The sequence below is a fragment of the Corythoichthys intestinalis genome, chromosome 3 (assembly GCF_030265065.1).
Source record: "Corythoichthys intestinalis isolate RoL2023-P3 chromosome 3, ASM3026506v1, whole genome shotgun sequence".
NCBI classification, from domain to species: domain Eukaryota; kingdom Metazoa; phylum Chordata; class Actinopteri; order Syngnathiformes; family Syngnathidae; genus Corythoichthys; species Corythoichthys intestinalis.
In genome coordinates, this window is record NC_080397.1 from 8387198 (window position 1) to 8409391 (window position 22194).

Here is a 22194-nt window from a genome sequence, read left to right on the forward strand (position 1 = left end):
GCATTCCCTGACAGAATGACGCAACCAAATACAGTGGTACCTCTACATACGAAGTTAATCCGTTCCAGGAGCTTGTTTGTAAGTCGAAATGGTCGTATGTCGAGCAGGATTTTCCCATAGGAATACATTATAATTCCATTAATTCGTTCCACAGCCCAAAGACCTGCACTAAATCCTTAAAAAATACTGCTGGTACTATTACATATGGCAATTACATATAGCAAAACAAAAAAATAATAACTAAAAATCGGATTGATAATATAATAATAATAATAATAATTCCTGTAATAGTGTAACGAAACGGGTTCTAATAAGGCGGACGTTTTTTTCTGTACCTGAAGGCACCGCGGCGCTGACGTGACAAAGAGGGAGGGGAGCGGGTGAAAGTTTACTTTCGCTTTCAATGCTTTCTTGAGAACATCGTCAATTGCGGCAGACAGCAGGCGTTTTGTGTTGAATAAGTTGTGAAAGAAATGATGAAAACGTGGCGAAGCTGGCGATTTCTCTGGAGATGTTACCACAATAAGAATTGTCAGCTTAACTTATAAAGACTGGCGAACGATGGTCGGAGGAGGAAAGTGGAGATGTATTGTTGAGCCATTTCACGGATGCCCACCCTACGCTCATATTTTTCTGTCATTTGCATCTTCATTTAGAAGGTAAGCTTCAACTTTTTCCTTGTTTCACCACCTGTACCAACCTTTTCTGAAACATGTGTTGATTTGTCACACAAGAAAATCCGCCGTGCATTCGTTTGCGGTGCTGCCATTGTCGTCGTATTTCGAGCATGTCGTCGGATGTAGAAACAAATGGCGAGTCAAATTTTACGTCGGATGTCGAAAAGTTCGTGTGTCGAAGCGATCGTATGTAGAGGTACCACTGTATGGACCCAGCGGGAAACTTCCGACCCCCCAGCCTTGCTCCTCACCTGTTTTTGGATTCGGATTTCTCTGAATGTGAAGAAGGCCCTGACTTAATTAACCTTCTTTCCGACAGCGATCCCGACCCAGATTTTGAGTTCATGCCCTTTTTTTTTTCACCCTCACGGATTTTTTCAGGCCTCCCTCATTCCATGCCACCCAGTCTGTCCATGAACAGTTTCAAAAAGCCCCGGCGTGCTCGTCCACGCCGACGTCGTGGGCTCGTCTTGACGGCTCGGCTTCCCGAGGCTACTGTACCGGCTCCACACAGTCAAGTTCCCACGCCGGCTCCACACAGTCAAGTTCCCACGCCGGCTCCACGCAGTCAAGTTCCTCCCGCGCCGGCTCCACGCAGTCAAGTTCCTCCCGCGCCGGCTCCCCGCAGTCAAGTTCCTCCCGCGCCGGCTCCCCGCAGTCAAGTGCCTCCCGCGCCGGCTCCCCGCAGTCAAGTGCCTCCCGCGCCGGCTCCCCGCAGTCAAGTGCCTCCCGCGCCGGCTCCACGCAGTCAAGTGCCTCCCGCGCCGGCTCCCCGCAGTCAAGTGCCTCCCGCGCCGGCTCCACGCAGTCAAGTGCCTCCCGCGCCGGCTCCACGCAGTCAAGTGCCTCCCGCGCCGGCTCCCCGCAGTCAAGTGCCTCCCGCGCCGGCTCCCCGCAGTCAAGTGCCTCCCGCGCCGGCTCCCCGCAGTCAAGTGCCTCCCGCGCCGGCTCCCCGCAGTCAAGTGCCTCCCGCGCCGGCTCCACGCAGTCAAGTGCCTCCCGCGCCGGCTCCACGCAGTCAAGTGCCCGCGCCGGCTCCACGCAGTCAAGTGCCCGCGCCGACTCCACGCAGTCCTGTGCCCGGGCCGACTGCACCAGCAGTCTCCTGCGACTCCGCTGCTGTTCCGCCAGCAGTCTCCTGCGACTCCGCTGCTGTTCCGCCAGCAGTCTCCTGCGACTCCGCTGCTGTCCCGCCAGCAGACGACGACGACTCCGCTGCTGTCCCGCCAGCAGACGACGGCGACTCCGCTGCTGTCCCGCCAGCAGACGACGGCGACTCCGCTGCTGTCCCGCCAGCAGACGACGGCGACTCCGCTGCTGTCACGCCAGCAGACGACGGCGACTCCGCTGCTGTCACGCCAGCAGACGACGGCGACTCCGCTGCTGTCACGCCAGCAGACGACGGCGACTCCGCTGCTGCCACGCCAGCAGACGGCGGCGACTCCGCTGCTGCCACGCCAGCAGACGACGGCGACTCCGCTGCTGCCACGCCAGCAGACGACGACGACTCCGCTGCTGCCACGCCAGCAGACGACGACGACTCCGCTGCTGCCACGCCAGCAGACGACGACGACTCCGCTGCTGTCACGCCAGCAGACGACGACGACTCCGACTCTGTTCCTGGTCCGCACGACGACTCCGACTCTGTTCCTGGTCCGCACGACGACTCCGACTCTGTTCCTGGTCCGCACGACGACTCCGACTCTGTTCCTGGTCCGCACGACGACTCCGACTCTGTTCCTGGTCCGCACGACGACTCCGACTCCGTTCCTGGTCCGCACGACGACTCCGACTCCGTTCCTGGTCCGCACGACGACTCCGACTCTGTTCCTGACCCACGCCCCGATGATGCTGCTCCCCGTTTCCTGCCACAACGTGGCGGTATGGACGACCGAGCACTACCTCGTCTGGGACGCCCGCCTGATCTGCCCGTGCGGTCACCCCATGTCTGGCACCCCGGGCGCCCTCCCGATCGACCCGTGCGATCGGCCCACGTCTGGCGTCCTGGACGCCCGCCTGACTGGCCGTGACGGGCTGGTGTTGCTCCTTCCTCTGAGCAACCTTCTGAGTTTTTGTTTCCTCGGGACGTCTGGGATCCGTCCCTTGAGGGGTGGGGTACTGTTAGGTTTTGTGTTTGGTTTCTCCTTGTGTGACTTGTCCCTGTGATTACCCATTGCTCTCACCTGTGTGTGTTTTCCCAGTGTATCCTGCAATCTGCATCCACCTGTGTTACCCAGCTGTTCCTCGTCTCGTTACCCCTTGTCTGCGTATATACTGACCCAGTTTCTTGTCACTCCTTGTTGCGTCATTGTCTATGTCCGTCTTTGCAAACTTCAAGTCCGTTCCAAGCCCTCGTGTACCAGTCCCTCTGATTTAAGTAAGTTTTGTTTGAATCTTGCCCTTTGATCCCCAGTGGTTTTGGTTGTACTTTGTGTTTTTGTTAGATATCATTAAAACGTTTTTTGAGTTCATCGCCATCTGCCTCCTGCCTTGCATTTTTGTTTCTCTGCATTTGGGTCCACACCACCTGCCTGCCCGCGCATTCCCTGACAAGAAACAATACATACTTTAACAAGTGCAAGAGTTATTTCTCAACACTTAACACTTCATAAGGCATTCATTGAACTCATTAGCTGGCATTGACCAAGCTGATAGACGTCCAATCCATTTTGACTGATCTATTCTTACTCGGCTACTTTGAGTTACATTAGAGTCATTACATTTTTCCTCTTTATTCTAGATTTTAGCTTATTTTTGCTAGTGATGCCCACAGTGGCTCTAACAGTTTCACCAATGAGACGTCACAACAATAATAACATGACTCCGTAATACCAACCAGACGAAACAACACAGTCACATGACAAGCTTGCAGTCTTAAATCCTATATTCACGCCAGTGTGTTCAATCAAGTGACGTCCTTAAAGTGCTGTTAAAAAAATAAAAAATTTGTTTCACATAGAGCCGTCAACATTACCCGAAACCTCTCTTCCAGTTTTTAGCTGGCATCGATAGGCCACGGAAAGCTGGAGATATGCATAAACCTTTTAATTTCATGGTAGAAATATGTTTTCTCCTCTTGAAGGCACACATACTCTTTAGATGGATGATGTTTCATTTCTGTAGAATCTGCTAGTCGGAAGTGGATTATTATTTTTTGGGGGGCCTAATATGGTCATGTAATAGGTTAAAGTGCAGTATACTAATAACAGTTCATACAGGTGACATTGTGCTGAGAAAAAAATACCATTGTTTAAAAAAAAAAAATCGGACACTGCAAGTAGTTACCCACTACCTGAGTATTCTTTTCAATGTGTAGTTATTTTTTTTAATGACTGCTTTTATGTTTACGTGAGTAATATCATCTTGAAGTAACGTTACGCTTACCTGAGTAAAGGTTTAGCGTACCCACCTCTGCACTTGTCAAAATATTTATAGTAATATTAATAATATTTATATTATAAGAATAAGAATTATAAATATATTATGTGCATATTTTAAATAATTCGATCTGGCGAGCTTTTTTGCAGGGGTGAGTGAGATAGAAACTGTGGTGAAATTACCTCAGGAAACGGTCAGCATTACATTTCAGCAAACAGCATTAGAAAAAGGATTTAATGAATATTTAAACATTTATGACTACATGTATCGTTGGTCTTTTGTTTTGTCTTCTTGTATAATTTTTGGGGGCATACTGTTATCCCCAAATATAAGTTGAACTTTATTTTCTTCACAACAGTAATCACAAGACTCCATTATACCAATCAGATGTAACCATACAGTTATATGACAACACAAGCTAGCAGTCGGAGGTCCTATGATCACGCCGGCATGTTCAATCATGTGGCATCTTTAAAGCGTCGTAAAAAATGAACTATTTCTCATGGAGCGTTGCCGTCAACATTACTCAAAAGCGCAGATTTCAACCTTATATAGCACCTATAGGCCACGGAAAACCAGAAATATGATTGTTGTAATTTCATGGAAGGAAATAGGTTTTCTCCACTAGAGGGCTCTCATTCTCTTTGGATGAGTGTTGTTTCATTTCTGTAGATTTTTCCTAGTCGGAATTTGATTATTTTTTGTGGGGGGTTTTGCGGCCTAATATGGTTATGTAATAGTATATTATGATAATAAAAGTTCATGTAGATGACATTGTGCTGAGAAAAAAACCCCATACATTTATTTAAAAAAATACTTTTAATTAATTAAAATTTAATTTTTAATCAAGCAGTTACTCGTTACTTGAGATTTCTTTTCACAAAATGTCATTACTTGTACATGAGTTAATTTTTGGATGACTACTTACTTGAGTAATATTATCTTAAAGTAATGCCACTCTTACTTGAGTAAAACGTTTGGCTACCCTACCCACCTCTCAACATCACATTTTGGGTCATGTAAGAGTCAAAATAAAGTGTGGCACACATGACTCAAAATGTGATGTCCACATACAGTATGTGAGTGTCAGATCTCAGATATAATTATAGATAAATTAAATAAAACAAACATCCTGCAATTTCGATAATACTCCGTATATTCATTCTTGAGTTATCTTGAACACAAACACACAGAAAAACAGATACACGGGATCAAATACAAAACAAAAACAGAAATGCACTTTGTTTATGGCCCCCTATAATACATTAAAGTTGAATTATTATCATTTCTAATGTAATAGTTTTTAAATGAGTGCCCTGTAAAAGGAGAACTTTTGTTTTTAATTACCCAAAATGGTCACTTCTCCGATAAAAGTTTAAACTATGGGACTCACCGTTGGGCCTACATTTCCAGAAGGTCCTGGTGTACCGGGTGCCCCTTGGATGCCCTATAAAAGTCCAATTGTGTAAAATGGTCAACCCATAACACCAGTGGATCAGTCCATTAATTTACCTTGTCCCCTCTGAACCCTGCCTCGCCTGGGTCTCCTGGCAAGCCAACATCTCCCTAAGAAGCAAAACATACACAACAAACACAATAGCAATAATTAAACAAGAAAAGTACAACATAAGCTTTGTATTTGTAATCCAACGCATGCTAAGTGCTGAGATTGATTGAGATTTAAAGTTTTTTAGCCTGTTTTACGCGTGATTTAACGGCTTGCAGTTTTTCATAGCTTGCCAAAGTATCCACTCGGAACGATGCTTGAACCTCAGTGCTTTCCAAAGTCTGCTCATCAACTCCAAAATGACCCGAGAAGACAACTTGCCACAACTACCGCATCAAGGACAGCGTCTCACCACTGCATACCCACATAACTTACTGTATCACTGCCAAACATATCCTGTCTATCATAAAGTATGATCACTGTAAAACTAGTTGCAAACAGTGATTCAACTCCACTTGAGACACCACATAATAATTTTGTGGTTGCAAAGCAATCGGAGTGACATACTAAAACTGTGCTAGTCATCAAAAATGTCAGGAGCAATATCCATCAACCATTTTGCTTTCTGATAACAAGTCAAGTACAGTAACTGAAGCCTGTATATATACATATATATATATATATATATATATATATATATATATATATATATATATATATATATATATATATATATATATATATATATATATATATATATACACATACACATACACATATATATATACATACTATGTATGTATTAGGGCTATCAAAATTATCGCGTTAACGCGCGGCAATTAATTTTTTAAATTAATCACGTTAAAATATTTAACGCAATTAACGCACATGTCCCGCTCAGACAGTATTCTGCCTTTTGGTAAGTTTTACAGAAGGCTTTTTGTGCTGTCTAACAGCGAACTCTTGTGGTCGCTTTGCGACATGGTTTATTGTTTTTCTTGCCAGTTCAATATGGCTGCACGACGTCTCGGGCTGACGCCTACATTGTAATGTTGTGCTTATATGATCCTTGGGCAAGATTTGTCCGTAAGTATGGTTGTTGTAAAGAATGTACATATTATGTTAGTAAGCGAAATGTTCTATTTTTTGTATGAGACGCTTTTTGTTTATGTTTAGTGAACCTGTATAGCGTGCTAAGCTAACGTTGTTGCTAATGCAATGCTTTTGTACTTTTTTGTTGTTGTAGTTTTACGACGGTCTAAAGAGGACAACGGTTTGAGGCTATTTTATTAATAAATCAGATGAAAAAGGGAGAAGTCTGATTATTAAGGCATCGTTCACTAGCTGTCTAGCTTTGGAAAAAGTAGACGCTTCGGAGTGAGGACAGCATAGACAGATTTAAATGACAGTAGAGTGAAATGCCCACTACAGTCCTTATGTACCGTATGGGTACTGCCAATGGGTTTTCCCATTGGCAGTGTATCAAATACTTGTTCTCCCCACTGTATATATCCATCTTGTGTCTTATCTTTTCATTCCAACAATTTATTTTACAGAATATATATATAATTTACAGAAAAATATGGCATATTTTATAGATGGTTTGAATTGTGATTAATTGCGATTAATTACGATTAATGAATTTTTAAGCTGTAATTAACTCGATAAAAAATTTTAATCGTTTGACAGCCCTAGTATGTATATATATATATATATATATATATATATATTAGGGGTGTAACGGTACATTTTTGGTACAGTAAGAAAACAAAATGCAAAATATAAATGTGCTAGTTGATTATTACACACCTTTGTGCTTTCAACAATAGGAACATTAGCCTATACAAAGCTAGAATTCTGCTCAAAAAGTAGCGGGTATTCAAAGACAATCCAGCTTTCTTTCTGAAAGAAAGAAGAAAAAAGAAGTCCTGTGCTAAAGAGAAAAGCAATCCCAATGACAAAGATTTTAACATGTATTTTACAAATGAAATGCCTCAATTAATCTTTTTTTTTTCTGATGAACGGTTTTCAAAAGCTTTATTGGTGGATTTTAACAAGTTAAAGCGCCACACAGAAATTAATAAATTTAATTGTGTAAGCAGGATCTGTATATTATTCTTTTTATTTAATTACAGGTGTTTTAGCTCATTTCAATTTATTTATTTAAATGGGCTATTATTTATTTCATTATGCGTTTATATTTTACAAATGTGATGTAGTTTTCATTTATATTGTATATTTTATGTTGAATAACTTTAGTTCCTATGTGATTAGTTCCTACTTGTTTTGTTGTGGTTGGAGGGTTTTGTATTGAACACGGGGCCGTGTTGGTTAACAGGAGTAAATCAACAAAGACAAGTCAACTGACCCCGATCTACCACTCAAGAGATCGGATGGACTCAAAAAGTGGGTTACGATTGCATATTAGTTTGAAAACCGGATCCACCGTATTTTTACACGAGTGACTTCCGGTCTGCCTAATCCTAGCTACCGGTAGTAGTATTGACGCAGGATGATCGCGTCTTGCGTCGAATAATAAACTCTGTCGTTCTTTTCGCGTGCGTTGTGTTGAGCCGCTTCTGTGACACGTCTAACAAGTGGCCGCACTGCGACTGGTGTGCATTGGCTTATTGACTTTAACGCCCGCGTTTCACTGCGTTCTCGCGGCGGCCACGTTGTCACACCGTTGACGTTTCTGGGTTATACTGTCCTACCATGTTGGTCCTCATTATAGTAGTAACTGTAACCCGATCGACTTACAGCCTCGAAAAGTAAGGGTTACATTACGTCAGAAACTCATTCGGTACGCCTCCATTCCGAACAGAGCACCACGTACCGAAACGGTTCAATACAAATACATGTACCGTTACACCCTTAATATACATATATATATATATATATATATATATATATATATATATATATATATATATATATATATATATATATGTGTGTATATTTACATATATATACAGTGCCTTGCAAAAGTATTCGGCCCCCTTGAATCTTGCAACCTTTCGCCACATTTCAGGCTTCAAACATAAAGATATGAAATTTAATTTTTTTGTCAAGAATCAACAACAAGTGGGACACAATCGTGAAGTGGAACAACGTTTATTGGATAATTCAAACTTTTTTAACAAATAAAAAACTGAAAAGTGGGGCGTGCAATATTATTCGGCCCCTTTACTTTCAGTGCAGCAAACTCACTCCAGAAGTTCAGTGAGGATCTCTGAATGATCCAATGTTGTCCTAAATGACCGATGATGATAAATAGAATCCACCTGTGTGTAATCAAGTCTCCGTATAAATGCACCTGCTCTGTGATAGTCTCAGGGTTCTGTTTAAAGTGCAGAGAGCATTATGAAAACCAAGGAACACACCAGGCAGGTCCGAGATACTGTTGTGAAGAAGTTTAAAGCCGGATTTGGATACAAAAAGATTTCCCAAGCTTTAAACATCTCAAGGAGCACTGTGCAAGCCATCATATTGAAATGGAAGGAGCATCAGACCACTGCAAATCTACCAAGACCCGGCCGTCCTTCCAAACTTTCTTCTCAAACAAGGAGAAAACTGATCAGAGATGCAGCCAAGAGGCCCATGATCACTCTGGATGAACTGCAGAGATCTACAGCTGAGGTGGGAGAGTCTGTCCATAGGACAACAATCAGTCGTACACTGCACAAATCTGGCCTTTATGGAAGAGTGGCAAGAAGAAAGCCATTTCTCAAAGATATCTATAAAAAGTCTCATTTAAAGTTTGCCACAAGCCACCTGGGAGACACACCAAACATGTGGAAGAAGGTGCTCTGGTCAGATGAAACCAAAATTGAACTTTTTGGCCACAATGCAAAACGATATGTTTGGCGTAAAAGCAACACAGCTCATCACCCTGAACACACCATCCCCACTGTCAAACATGGTGGTGGCAGCATCATGGTTTGGGCCTGCTTTTCTTCAGCAGGGACAGGGAAGATGGTTAAAATTGACAGGAAGATGGATGCAGCCAAATACAGGAACATTCTGGAAGAAAACCTGTTGGTATCTGCACAAGACCTGAGACTGGGACGGAGATTTATCTTCCAACAGGACAATGATCCAAAACATAAAGCCAAATCTACAATGGAATGGTTCAAAAATAAACGTATCCAGGTGTTAGAATGGCCAAGTCAAAGTCCAGACCTGAATCCAATCGAGAATCTGTGGAAAGAGCTGAAGACTGCTGTTCACAAACACTCTCCATCCAACCTCACTGAGCTGGAGCTGTTTTGCAAGGAAGAATGGGCAAGAATGTCAGTCTCTCGATGTGCAAAACTGATAGAAACATACCCCAAGCGACTTGCAGCTGTAATTGGAGCAAAAGGTGGCGCTACAAAGTATTAACGCAAGGGGGCCGAATAATATTGCACGCCCCTCTTTTCAGTTTTTTATTTGTTAAAAAAGTTTAAATTATCCAATAAATTTTGTTCCACTTCACAATTGTGTCCCACTTGTTGTTGATTCTTGACAAAAAATTAAAATTTTATATCTTTATGTTTGAAGCCTGAAATGTGGCGAAAGGTTGCAAGGTTCAAGGGGGCCGAATACTTTTGCAAGGCACTGTATATATACAGTATATACAGTACATATATATATATATATATATATATATATATATACACACACACACACACACATATATATATATATGTTACGGCTGGCGAAATTATTGCGTTAACGAGCGGTAATTAATTTCTTAAATTAATCCTGTTAAAATATTTGACGCAATTAACGCACAAATGCCCCGCTCAAACAGATTAAAATGACAGCACAGTGAAAGGTGTCTTGTTGTGTTTTGTTGATTTAGTGTTATAATACAGAAATACAGTACTTATGTACCGAATGTTGAATGTATATATCCATCTTGTGTCTTATCTTTCCATTCCAACAATAATTTAGAGAAAAATATGGTATATTTTATAGATGGTTTGAATTGCGATTAATTACGATTAATTAATTTTTAAGCTGTAATTAACTCGATTAAAAATTTTAATCGTTTACACCCCTAATTTATATATATATATATATATATATATATATATATATATATATATATATATATATATATGTATATATATATATATATATACATACTGTATATTTATTGATATACTTGTCTCCAGTCATTTTTTATAATGTTGACTTTTGTTTTGTGATGCATGCTTTTATTTTAGTGCAGGAAGCGTACATTATGTAGTACTTCCGCAAGCACCAAAGGCCTGATTTATGCTTCAGCGTTGCGTTGACTGACGGCGGAGCGACGGCATAGACCCTACATCATCATTGAGCATTCGAAGTTCTGTGTCAAGAGAGCGCGTTGCTCTGTAATTCACCATCAAGCAACTAGAGGGGTATGGCTTTGTCTTTGTACTTTTTGGGGGACTCGAATTCCTTTAGTTTTCCACCGGTTATAGACAGCAATGGCAACGGAGATGGAATGTGTGTATTTGCAGATGCAGATAATCAATATTGAACAACAAATGTTGTGAATACAAAAGTTGAAGTGTAGGTAACACACAAGACGTTTGCGAATGTTTGAAAATGGCGGTGCTGTTTTGTTGAACCGGAAACGACATAGTCAACTAACCAATCACAGTCCTTTGAAATTCACATCATGCGCGTTGACGTGACAGCCTGACGTGATGTGTAGCCTGACAGCAGGTAAATCGGATCTGCGTAGGTCTGCTGTCACCGCGACACAGAAGCATACATCAGGCTGAACAGCGCATGTACACACGAAGAACATATTTGCGCACGTGAAGAAGAGTGTATGTACACACGAAGAACGTATTTGCGCACACGAAGAAGAGCGCACGCGCACACACGAGGAAGAGTCACTTGCGCCTAAAAAGAGAGAGGGGGAAACAGCTGCAAGGCTGCACGCACATTTGTTGATTGCGAAGCATCAACAGAGCATCAACAGAGCATCAACAGAGCAACTTTTGGACTGTTTATTGTGAGTTTTCAATTATGGTTGAATACTTGGGGCGAGTTCATGTGATTGTTTTTGATGATGTGCGGACGCTAACTGATAGATGCAAATCGTTAATGTGGATTGTTACTGCTGTATCAGCAACTGGTTATAAACATAAAATTGAATTGCTGTTATTTAAGATTAAACTGATTTAATTTCATTTTTATATAAGTTTCATTCAGCAAGTGTGCAAGTGTGTCATGAGCAGCTGAATAAATTCAGCAAATCACACAGAGGTCTGACATCCTCATTTCGTAGCTTAGTTCACTATCTAGCTAGGACTTAGCTCCAACGTCTTGGCGAGGACAGAACAATGATGTATAGTACATGTTTTTGCATAGTTATTTTTGAGATTTCGCGTTATTTTGGTGTACTTAAAGGGTTCATTTTGATTTACGCGGAAATAAGGGTTACGTCGCCAGCGTGGGAATGGAACTCGTTCGTGAAGTGTGTGTGTGTGTATAAGTATATTATTATCATTTATATATTGACTGTGTCATGAAAGATGGTTGCAGTTGTGTCTATTATCTCCTGGTTATGCCTTTATAGAGTACTCATTTAACCTATTGTGTGCCATTGACGGCGCTGGACATCCATTTTACTGGCAGCATCGAGCACTGACAATGTCACTGAAAGTTGAGCATAACCAGCCAATTTAAATGAATGACTACGCTCATGAATCAAATATTAATATTTTTGGCTACATGACTTAAAATGTGATGTCAACGTATGAGGATACCAAGTCTTTATGTGGTGAAGTTTATTATTAATATTTTTTTTTAATTACCAAAAATTGTCCAATTAGGGTTGATACAGTAGTTACTTTGTACACATTGCACTCAATGTGTACATATTGCAATTTGATAGACCAGGCTGAACAAATGATGTTGGAGGACTAATAGTCTTAGAAATACATGTGCAGATCACCTTATCACCTTTCAGTCCAGGTTCACCGAAGTTTCCCGGCACTCCCTAGGAAGCAGAAAGAAATTTATCTAAGAAATAACAGGCCGAAGCGCATTTTTTAAAATATTGCATAACAACGGAGATTGGTTCCAGTTTGTACCTTAAGTCCTGGTGGTCCTGGTAAACCCATACTACCAGCTGGACCCATCTCGCCCTTTATGAAGATCACACACAAAAGACAGATGAGGACAGATAAGTGTGAAATTGGGTGATGGGTCAGATGCAATACTTACAAATAGACCAGAGACTCCATGCGGGCCAGGAGCTCCAAGGTTACCCTTAGAAACAAAAGGGAGGGAAGAAATTAGACCCATAGACACGCAAGTTAATCCAGTGCATTTCTTTGCAGGTTTTTTATTTCATTTCAGCCCGCTGACTGAGCACTTGGCGCCTAACACACAGAGACTTCTGTTGTACAGGGTATCAAGCCCGCAGCTGCATGCCATGTCCCCTTCCTCTTCCGGATATACAGCTATGTAGCGGAAAGATGGATGAGAGACGCTCAGCTTGGCCTTCCTGTCACCTCCCATGGTGCTCCAGAGTAAAACAGGAGATGAAGCCAGCCAAATGTGACTTACTTCCTACACTAGACAGGAAATGAAGTTTTGGGGGGTGGGATCTTGCAGGTCAGAAAACGGTAGTGTATCACGAGAACTGGAACTTATGATGTCGCCTTTGATTTAGGATGATCAGGAGAGTTGTTGCATCAAAATTCTGGCAAATCATGTCACTAACTCCATTTATGTCCAGCTCAGATCTTTTACATACATTCCAAAGTGAGGTAATTTGCCGGATGACACGAAATGACATCTGTCATAAGTATTTATTAATGCTCATGGCAGTGCCATGTCATAATTATGATGGTTTTATGACAGTCTGATGGTGCCACTGTCACCAAATACCCTAACTAGCAACTACTGAAACAAATGGAACAGTAACCGAAGAAATAAATAGCACAGAACATAAAGTGTGATTGTTATTTACATCTGTAGTGCTGCAATACATGCTAGGAGGAATGTTGAATGACAAAAGTGTTTACAGCAGGTGGCAGCAGAGGTTGACTGTCTCCCCAAAAGGAGCAGTTATTGCTGTCACACTGTGGTAAGGTTTGTTGGGGTGTCATTTCCTGCTTTATTTTGACTGTTGTACGTTCTCATTTCAGAGCACTTACGCTTCTTCATGTCCTCGCTAATCACCAATTGATCCCACCTGTTTCCCATTACCTTCTGTATGTATATTGAGGTTACGTCTACACTAGGATGGATAATGTTCTCCAGGGTATTATGCCGACTAATTTTATACCTGTCCACACTTACGTTTAAGGTGCGTTTAAGCCCCCCCCCCACCCCACCCCGCTTCTGCAAGGTACGCCTGCATTTGTGCAAACTACACATGCGTAGAAAGGAGCAGCCTCATATGTTACGTCATCACCCGTGCGATTTACCTCAAATTGCAAATTACTACACCTTCTAAACCTTCATTATTTTGTGATCACTGTTTTTTTCATAATCGCAATTGAACGCATCAAGCAGGAGCAAGAGTGAAGGGAAAGCGCGATCGGCTTTTACTAGCAGTCACCGAGTTATGATTGAAATAAAGCCTGACATCGTTACTTGGGATGTAACAATTGATGCTCAGTTGCGCTCTCACCACTTGGAAAATAACAAATAGTAGCATAAGGTGAGGCGCTGCGTATATTTCCTGGAAGCCGCAACCAGGAGTACTTGTACATAACAGTGGCGATCCTGGAAGTGGCAACAGTTTTGACAGGCAGAAAAGTCATGGAAAAAAACTGATCGCGCGCTTCTTTGACTGGGAATACCACGCAGGTCACTTTTCGGGGTTTAATTTTCCTCTACGCATTTTTATATACTCATGTTCGGTTGGCATTGAGTTGGGAGGGGCCAGCCTACATGCCCAAGTGCCCCTTTTGACCGGGTCTTTTTTTTTGTTGTTGTTGTTTTTTTGTTTTTTTTTTGGTGCGTATGTGTGTGCTGGCCGACTATGCAGGCACGCCACCGAATATTTTACTTGAACACCGAAAACACCTTTAAATAAAAATAGATGAATTCATAAAAGCTGTCTGCGTGCCCCTAAACCGCGATGTAGAGGTTGAAGCAAGAAAATAGGCAAAGACTGACTGAGTGACTGTCAGAAAGTGTTGATGACAGTGTTGATTTCTATTCACTATTCCCCTCCCTCCCAATTAAAGTCTGTCACAGTCACAGGCAATTATACTGTAAAGCTGGTTAAAATGGAAGGTATGTTGTTGTAAGATCTAATAAATACTTGTTCATGTACCGCTTTTGATCTATGAGCACCTGCGCCTCTATCAGTCTCTGCCCTGTACACAACTGAAGTGACAGCACGTCACAACATCAGGTATAAAGCTTAAACAGCCTGTATGAATTTCATTAGCCTCATGGCAATAATTATTTGTATTTGATTGCTCTTTTTTTGGTTTGCAATTCTGGTTTCGAACTCAGCCCAGGCTCTTCAGCATCATCATGATGTACTTACAGGGTTTCCATCAGGGCCAGGGGGTCCTCTCTCTCCAAAGTCGCCAGGAAATCCCTAGGAAGAAAGACAAAAAAATTATGTAAGTAGAGGTGAATTGAGTGGCTTTTCACAGTCTTACAGTTATGGTTTCATTCAATTATGTGTTAAGTGTTTAAAAGTTTGCAAATTAAATCTCAGCAGATGGCATCAGATGTGCTCCCCAATGAGCTCATTCCTGAGAGACTGGCAGGAAATTCCAATGGCGTGAGTGTCAAAATCAGCCTAGGCTTGCCCACATGGTTGAATTAAGCTGTTTGACCCATTAAGCTGTGAAATGCTGACTAAAGGTATTTTTATTTATTTATTTATTTTTCATTGTGGCTGGTGCTGCTGATTGCATTATGAAGACAGAGCAATGGCGTGACGCAGCCACGAAGCCGCACATACGTCGTGGGCACGTCAGCATGGCAAGGTCAAAACACAGTAAACGCAAAAGAGCTTACCCGAAGGTTTTTTTTTTTTTTTTTTTTTTTTTTTTTTTTTTTTTTTTTTTTTAAATTTTCATTGTGCATCTGATCTGGAACATTTGGCTGATGTGGATAAAGCAATAAGCAGTAATTGGTGCAACATGAAGCCCACAGGAAATGTGGAAAATGTTGCCTCTTTCCAGAAATGCCAGTAAAAGTCTTGGTTTGATCAGAAACACATGCACGTCTTTAACAAATTGGCGAGACGTTTTTTTTTTTTTTTTTTTTTTTTTTTTTTTTTGTGAGAGAGAATCCGTATGAAAAACTTCAGCCAGTTTCTTATTTCTACAATTAATTCACAGCAGCTATTTCATCATTAAACAACAATCGTTTTAGAATAGTATATTTATGTATACATTCATGCCTTATGTGCAGACTGTTCACTTATGCTGACTCAGAGAAGAAAAAAATACATTACGCAATGCAATTTAGCTCACTGACAGTGAAATAACTGATGACTCGGCCTGTTTTTGGCTTTGGTGTTCATGTCGAGAAGTATGACCTGTTTCGCCCGCTGGGACCCATCACATTGACTAGAGCGCTCGTGAGCGCTATCACCATTTTCCATGTAAGCTCTCGCGGATGGAAAGTTAACTTCCAGGCGCCATTGACGATAGCGTTTGCCTGGTGTGTGGCTCACTGTGCCGTGGGGCCAAAACCACAACTGACACTTTGTATTAGCAAACTATGCTATTGAAAAACAAGCACAATGTCCTGTATTTCCTTAAGTGTCTCAAAGCTGCAGGAAAAGCGTGTTCGACCTTCACTTTAAAGCAAAACCATGGACAATTAAAAAAACAAAAAAAATCCTATTGTTTGATCACAAATGAAATGCTTAATGTCATTGTGTTAGATGTTCATGTGTTTCAAAATGTGGCTGTACTAAAATGAGAGAAAACTTTACCGGCCTACCCATCTCGCCCTTCTTCCCAGGTACGCCTGGAATTCCCTGGAATCAAAAAACAAACAAGCAAAATTACATTTCAGCGAGCAGAGTCAGTAAAGGTAAATTGTTATGGGAAATCATATGTAATTACAAATCTACAAAGATGATTTTTAATAACATTTTTTTTAAAATTTTGATGACTTTGATGGCACTGGAAGTCCCGGGCGTTTTTTTGGCTATAAAGAAAGACCAGAAAGGTGTCAAACGACCCAAATAACAAACTGACTACCGTATTTTTCGGACTATTAAGACGCACCTGAGTAACAGTTGCACTAGCCATAAAATGCCCAATGAAGAGGAAAAAAACATATATAAGTCGCACCGGAGTATAAGTCACATTTTTGCGGGAAATTTACTTGATAAAATCCAACGCATAGAACAGATGTGTCATATTGAAAGGCAATTTAAAATAAAAATACAATAGAGAACAACATGCTGAATAAGTGTACAGTATGATAATGTTACATGATGCATGAACAATGAAATGTGAACGTGGCCAGTATGTTAACGTAAAATAGCTATGATATATATGTTTAATATATTGTTCAAAATGCTGCTGCTCGATTTTTAACAGATACACCTAGACGTGAACATATTACCCCCGTGCTATCATCGCTCCACTGGCTTCCAGTCCATTTTAGAATTGATTTTAAACTTTTACTGTTTGTTTTTAATTCTATTAATGGCCAGGCTCCTTCTTACTTATCAGAAATTTTAACCATCCGTAACTCTGGCAGGACTCTTCGCTCTACCGGCCAACTTCATTTGCAAGTCCCAAGGTCCAAACTCAAACAGTGGGGAGACCGATCTTTTACGGTTGCTGCACCCAGGTTATGGAATAGTCTTCCCCCGGAGATCCGCACCACTACAAATTTGGGCCTTTTTAAATCTCGTTTAAAGACACACCTTTTTAGACTCGCCTTTCCCCAAGATTAGTTTAGCCTGGTTTTATTTCCTTAGGGTTTTTAATGTTTTCGGATTTTATCTGTTTTATTGTTTTGTTTGCTGTCTGACTAATCGTGATGCGATGTTTCGTTTCTTTTTTTCTTTTCTTTTCTTCCTAATGTCATTGTATAATACTTTCCTGCCTTTTATTTACTATGTGCCATGTTTGTCTTTGTTGTAAAGCACTTTGGGGACCTTTCGGGTTTTGTAAAGGGCTATATAAATAAATTTGATTTGATTTTGATTTGATATGAGTTTTTCAGATAACTATAGCATAAAGAACATGCTAACAAGTTTACCAAACCATCAGTGTCACTCCAAAACACCAAAATAATATGTGAAATGATATAACAATGTGTTATTAATTTCACACCTAAGTCGCTCCTGAGTATGTTGCAGCCAAACTATGAAAAAAAAGTGTGACTTATAGTTCAAAAAATACACTCAAACAAGCAATCAAGCAGACAACCTGCCTACACACGCCTGTGGAGTCACTGCCTAGGTGTGAAGGGGGGTTTCACTCTGCATAGCTGCAATTAGCATCTTGAATATTTGCAAATCCAGGGCTCCCTTGGCTTTGTCAAACACGGAGGAACACGGAGAGGGCCAGCCGTCATGTTATACAATATCATTGACATGGCAGCACTCAATGCATATGGGTTGTATCAGGCATGCGCTGAAGGCAAGAAAGCTGGGTAGACTTCTTGGTGGGTCTTGCAAGGGAATTGGCTCACTCTCATATGGGCACAAAGAAGGCACAGAAGGAAAAATTGCTTTGGCAACAACCCCCAAAAAGGGTGAGGTGTCATGTAATAAAAAATGTTTCGTTTTGTCTTTTATTAAACCGTCCCCTTGTACTGTATATAGTTTCTTTTGTTGTCTTTTTTACCTACGTTTCTTTATTAAATAAAAAGCTTTTTTTGTTCAAAAAATGACTTGTGTTGTGCATCATCAGCCATCCATCATCAGCAATATGACAATTATAGCTCCATACATACTAATAAAAGAAACAGTGCAACTAAATATTCAGAGAGATTGAGACAGTTGTTCTGTCTCAATGCTGTAATGTCAAACAGTCCTCCGCAAACAGGCAGCCCTGCCCTGCCAACACTCGAGATGCTATGCGAGTGTGAATGGGAATGATTGATGAGGACCTCAATGCTCACAAATGATATGCTGATTAGAGTCAGATGACCCTTCTCTGTATACAAAAGTGATTTGTATCAACTGATCCACACTAGGTAGTTCTGGTAAAGTGTAATAAGCAGGGGAGTTGGAAGAAACTCACAGCAGGGGGTGCTGAGGATCTTTTTTTAGTTTTCCTGTCCAAAAACAGTTGTTTCGGTCCAAATTTGTCATGCTCGTAATTTTTTTCCATACAAGGCGTGCACAATGGCAGCACACACACATGCTGGATAGTCTACATACTAGGGAAGTACCGAAAGCTAAATTCTTGGCCAAAACCGAATATTGGAAACACCTGGCCAAAAAATTGAAACTGAAAGGCCGAAAAATACACATGAATATAATTCATTGTTTGTTTTATTATTTTCCGATTAATGCCCTTTGCCTTGACATTGGTTCTACAAACCTGGAGGCTCGAGAAATTTAGTTTGAAAGGTGTCAATTATGGAACCTCATGGGCAGGTGCGGATCCACAAGTATTAGTCGATGTGGATCAAAACGATATCAACTACCATAATTTTCGGACTATAACTCGGACTTTTTTCCTTCATTTTGAATCCTACAGTTTATAGTCCAGTGCGGCTTTTTTGTTAATTCATTTGGGTTATTAGGTAACACTTTATTTGACAGCAGCATCATAAGACTGTCATAAGACCGTCATAATTCTGACATGAGACTATAATGGGTATTAATCTCTTACATCCATTCAAAAGGGAGATAATTTGCCGGATAACACTAAATAACATCTGTTATAAGCATTCATTAATGCTCATGACAGTGTCATGTCATAATTATGATTGTCTAACGACAGTATTAGGCTAGTGCCACTGTGGCTAGTGCCACTGTAAAATTAAATGTTACCAAATACTATAACTAGCAATTAATGACTAGAACAGTAACTGAAGAAATAATTAGCACAGAATATAAATTTAGATTGTTATTTACATCTGTAGTGCTGCAATGCATGCTAGGAGGTATGTTGGACAACAACAGTGTTGAAAGCAGGTGGCAGCAGAGGCTGAATGTCTCCCCCAAGGGAGCAGTGACAGACAAATGAAGGTTTGAAGGTAATTGGTTCAAAAATTCATGGTGGTTCATTTGGTCTTATGACAGTCATAAGATGCCACTGTCAAATAAAGTCTTACCGGTTAATATCTGTTGGTGTAAATATACCATAATACAGTGAGGACAGCTGTGGCTTATAGTTTAGTGTGGCTTATCTATGAGCAGATGCCGTTTTTGGGCCAAATTTGGTGGGTGGCGGCTTATAGTCAAGTGCACCTTGTAGTGCGAAAATTACAGAAGTTAAGCACAGTTGATTGTAATTTGATCTAAATGCAAAATGATAATAATTACAGTATCCCGTTTTGTTCAAAAACTTTCCATTTAAAAATCTGATATTTATTTTACGTAAATATGTTGACATACATTGCTAGTCTGGTAGTCAGTGTTGGGGCCGCCATATGTAAACAGAGCTTTTCCGGTGAAAATTATAGTGAATAAATGCTTAAATCTCTAAATTCTTTATAGATATGGATGCAAAACAGTCTCAATTCTTGGTTAACAGCTGACAAAAAAAAGTGCAGTTAGCATTTGCTGTACGTAAATATGTTGACGTACTCTGGTAGTCTGTTAGTCAATGTGTGGGCCGCCATATATAAGCAGAAATTTTCCGGTGAAAATTCGTGTGAATAAATGCTTAAATCCCTGAATTCCTTATAGATATGGACGTAAAACAGTCTAAATTGTTGGTCAAAAAAAAAAAAACATGCAGTTAGCAGTTATTTTACGGAAATACAGTGCCTTGCAAAAGTATTCGGCCCCCTTGAACCTTGAAACCTTTCGCCACATTTCAGGCTTCAAACATAAAGATATAAAATTTTATTTTTTTGTCAACAATCAACAACAACTGGGACACAATCGTGAAGTGGAACAAAATTTATTGGATGATTTAAACTTTTTTAACAAATAAAAAACTGAAAAGTGGGGCGTGCAATATTATTCGGCCCCCTTGCGTTAATACTTTGAAGCGCCACCTTTTGCTCCAATTACAGCTGCAAGTCGCTTGGGGTATGTTTCTATCAGTTTTGCACATCGAGAGACTGACATTCTTGCCCATTCTTCCTTGCAAAACAGCTCGAGCTCAGTGAGGTTGGATGGAGAGTGTTTGTGAACAGCAGTCTTCAGCTCTTTCCACAGATTCTCGATTGGATTCAGGTCTGGACTTTGACTTGGCAATTCTAACACCTGGATACGTTTATTTTTGAACCATTCCATTGTAGATTTGGCTTTATGTTTTGGATCATTGTCCTGTTGGAAGATAAATCTCCGTCCCAGTCTCAGGTCTTGTGCAGATACCAACAGATTTTCTTCCAGAATGTTCCTGTATTTGGCTGCATCCATCTTCCCGTCAATTTTAACCATCTTCCCTGCCCCTGCTGAAGAAAAGCAGGCCCAAACCATGATGCTGCCACCACCATGTTAGACAGTGGGGATGGTGTGTTCAGGGTGATGAGCTGTGTTGCTTTTACGCCAAACATATCGTTTTGCATTGTGGCCAAAAAGTTCAATTTTGGTTTCATCTGACCAGAGCACCTTCTTCCACATGTTTGGTGTGTCTCCCAGATGGCTTGTGGCAAACTTTAAACGAGACTTTTTATGGATATCTTTGAGAAATGGCTTTCTTCTTGCCACTCTTCCATAAAGGCCAGATTTGTGCAGTGTACGACTGATTGTTGTCCTATGGACAGACTCTCCCACCTCAGCTGTAGATCTCTGCAGTTCATCCAGAGTGATCATGGGCCTCTTGGCTGCATCTCTGGTCAGTTTTCTCCTTGTTTGAGAAGAAAGTTTGGAAGGACGGCCGGGTCTTGGTAGATTTGCAGTGATCTGATGCTCCTTCCATTTGAATATGATGGCTTGCACAGTGCTCCTTGAGATGTTTAAAGCTTGGGAAATCTTTTTGTATCCAGATCCGGCTTTAAACTTCTCCACAACAGTATCTCGGACCTGCCTGGTGTGTTCCTTGGTTTTCATAATGCTCTCTGCACTTTAAACAGAACCCTGAGACTATCACAGAGCAGGTGCATTTATACGGAGACTTCATTACACACAGGCGGATTCTATTTATCATCATCGGTCATTTAGGACAACATTGGATCATTCAGAGATCCTCACTGAACTTCTGGAGTGAGTTTGCTGCACTGAAAGTAAAGGGGCCGAATAATATTGCACGCCCCACTTTTCAGTTTTTTATTTGTTAAAAAAGTTTAAATTATCCAATAAATGTTGTTCCACTTCACGATTGTGTCCCACTTGTTGTTGATTCTTGACAAAAAAATTAAATTTCATATCTTTATGTTTGAAGCCTGAAATGTGGCGAAAGGTTGCAAGATTCAAGGGGGCCGAATACTTTTGCAAGGCACTGTATGTCGAAGTATGACGCTAGTTTGTTAGTCAATGTGGCGGCAGCCTTACAACAAAGACCTTTTTATGTCGAAAATTCTAGTGAGTAAATGCTTAAATCCCCGAATTCTTTATAGATATGAATGTGAAAGAGTCTCAATTCTTTGTTAAAAGAGCAAAAACCCGGGCACTTAGCATTTATTTTG

The 22194-nt window shown here is 41.0% G+C and overlaps 1 protein-coding gene across 3 annotated transcripts in view; it reads right to left on the bottom strand.

The window, feature by feature from the left end:
* Window positions 1-22194, bottom strand: part of LOC130913048 (collagen alpha-1(XXVII) chain B-like) — a 159476-nt gene that overhangs the window by 69922 nt on the left and 67360 nt on the right. For all 3 annotated transcript variants that reach the window (XM_057831323.1, XM_057831324.1, XM_057831322.1), the window contains exons 12-18: window positions 16412-16456; window positions 15002-15055; window positions 12715-12759; window positions 12582-12635; window positions 12443-12487; window positions 5568-5621; window positions 5449-5502 (exon numbers count right to left, since the gene is read on the bottom strand). In XM_057831323.1, coding sequence (XP_057687306.1) covers window positions 5449-5502; window positions 5568-5621; window positions 12443-12487; window positions 12582-12635; window positions 12715-12759; window positions 15002-15055; window positions 16412-16456 — 351 coding nt within the window. The remainder of the gene's footprint in view (window positions 1-5448; window positions 5503-5567; window positions 5622-12442; window positions 12488-12581; window positions 12636-12714; window positions 12760-15001; window positions 15056-16411; window positions 16457-22194) is intronic.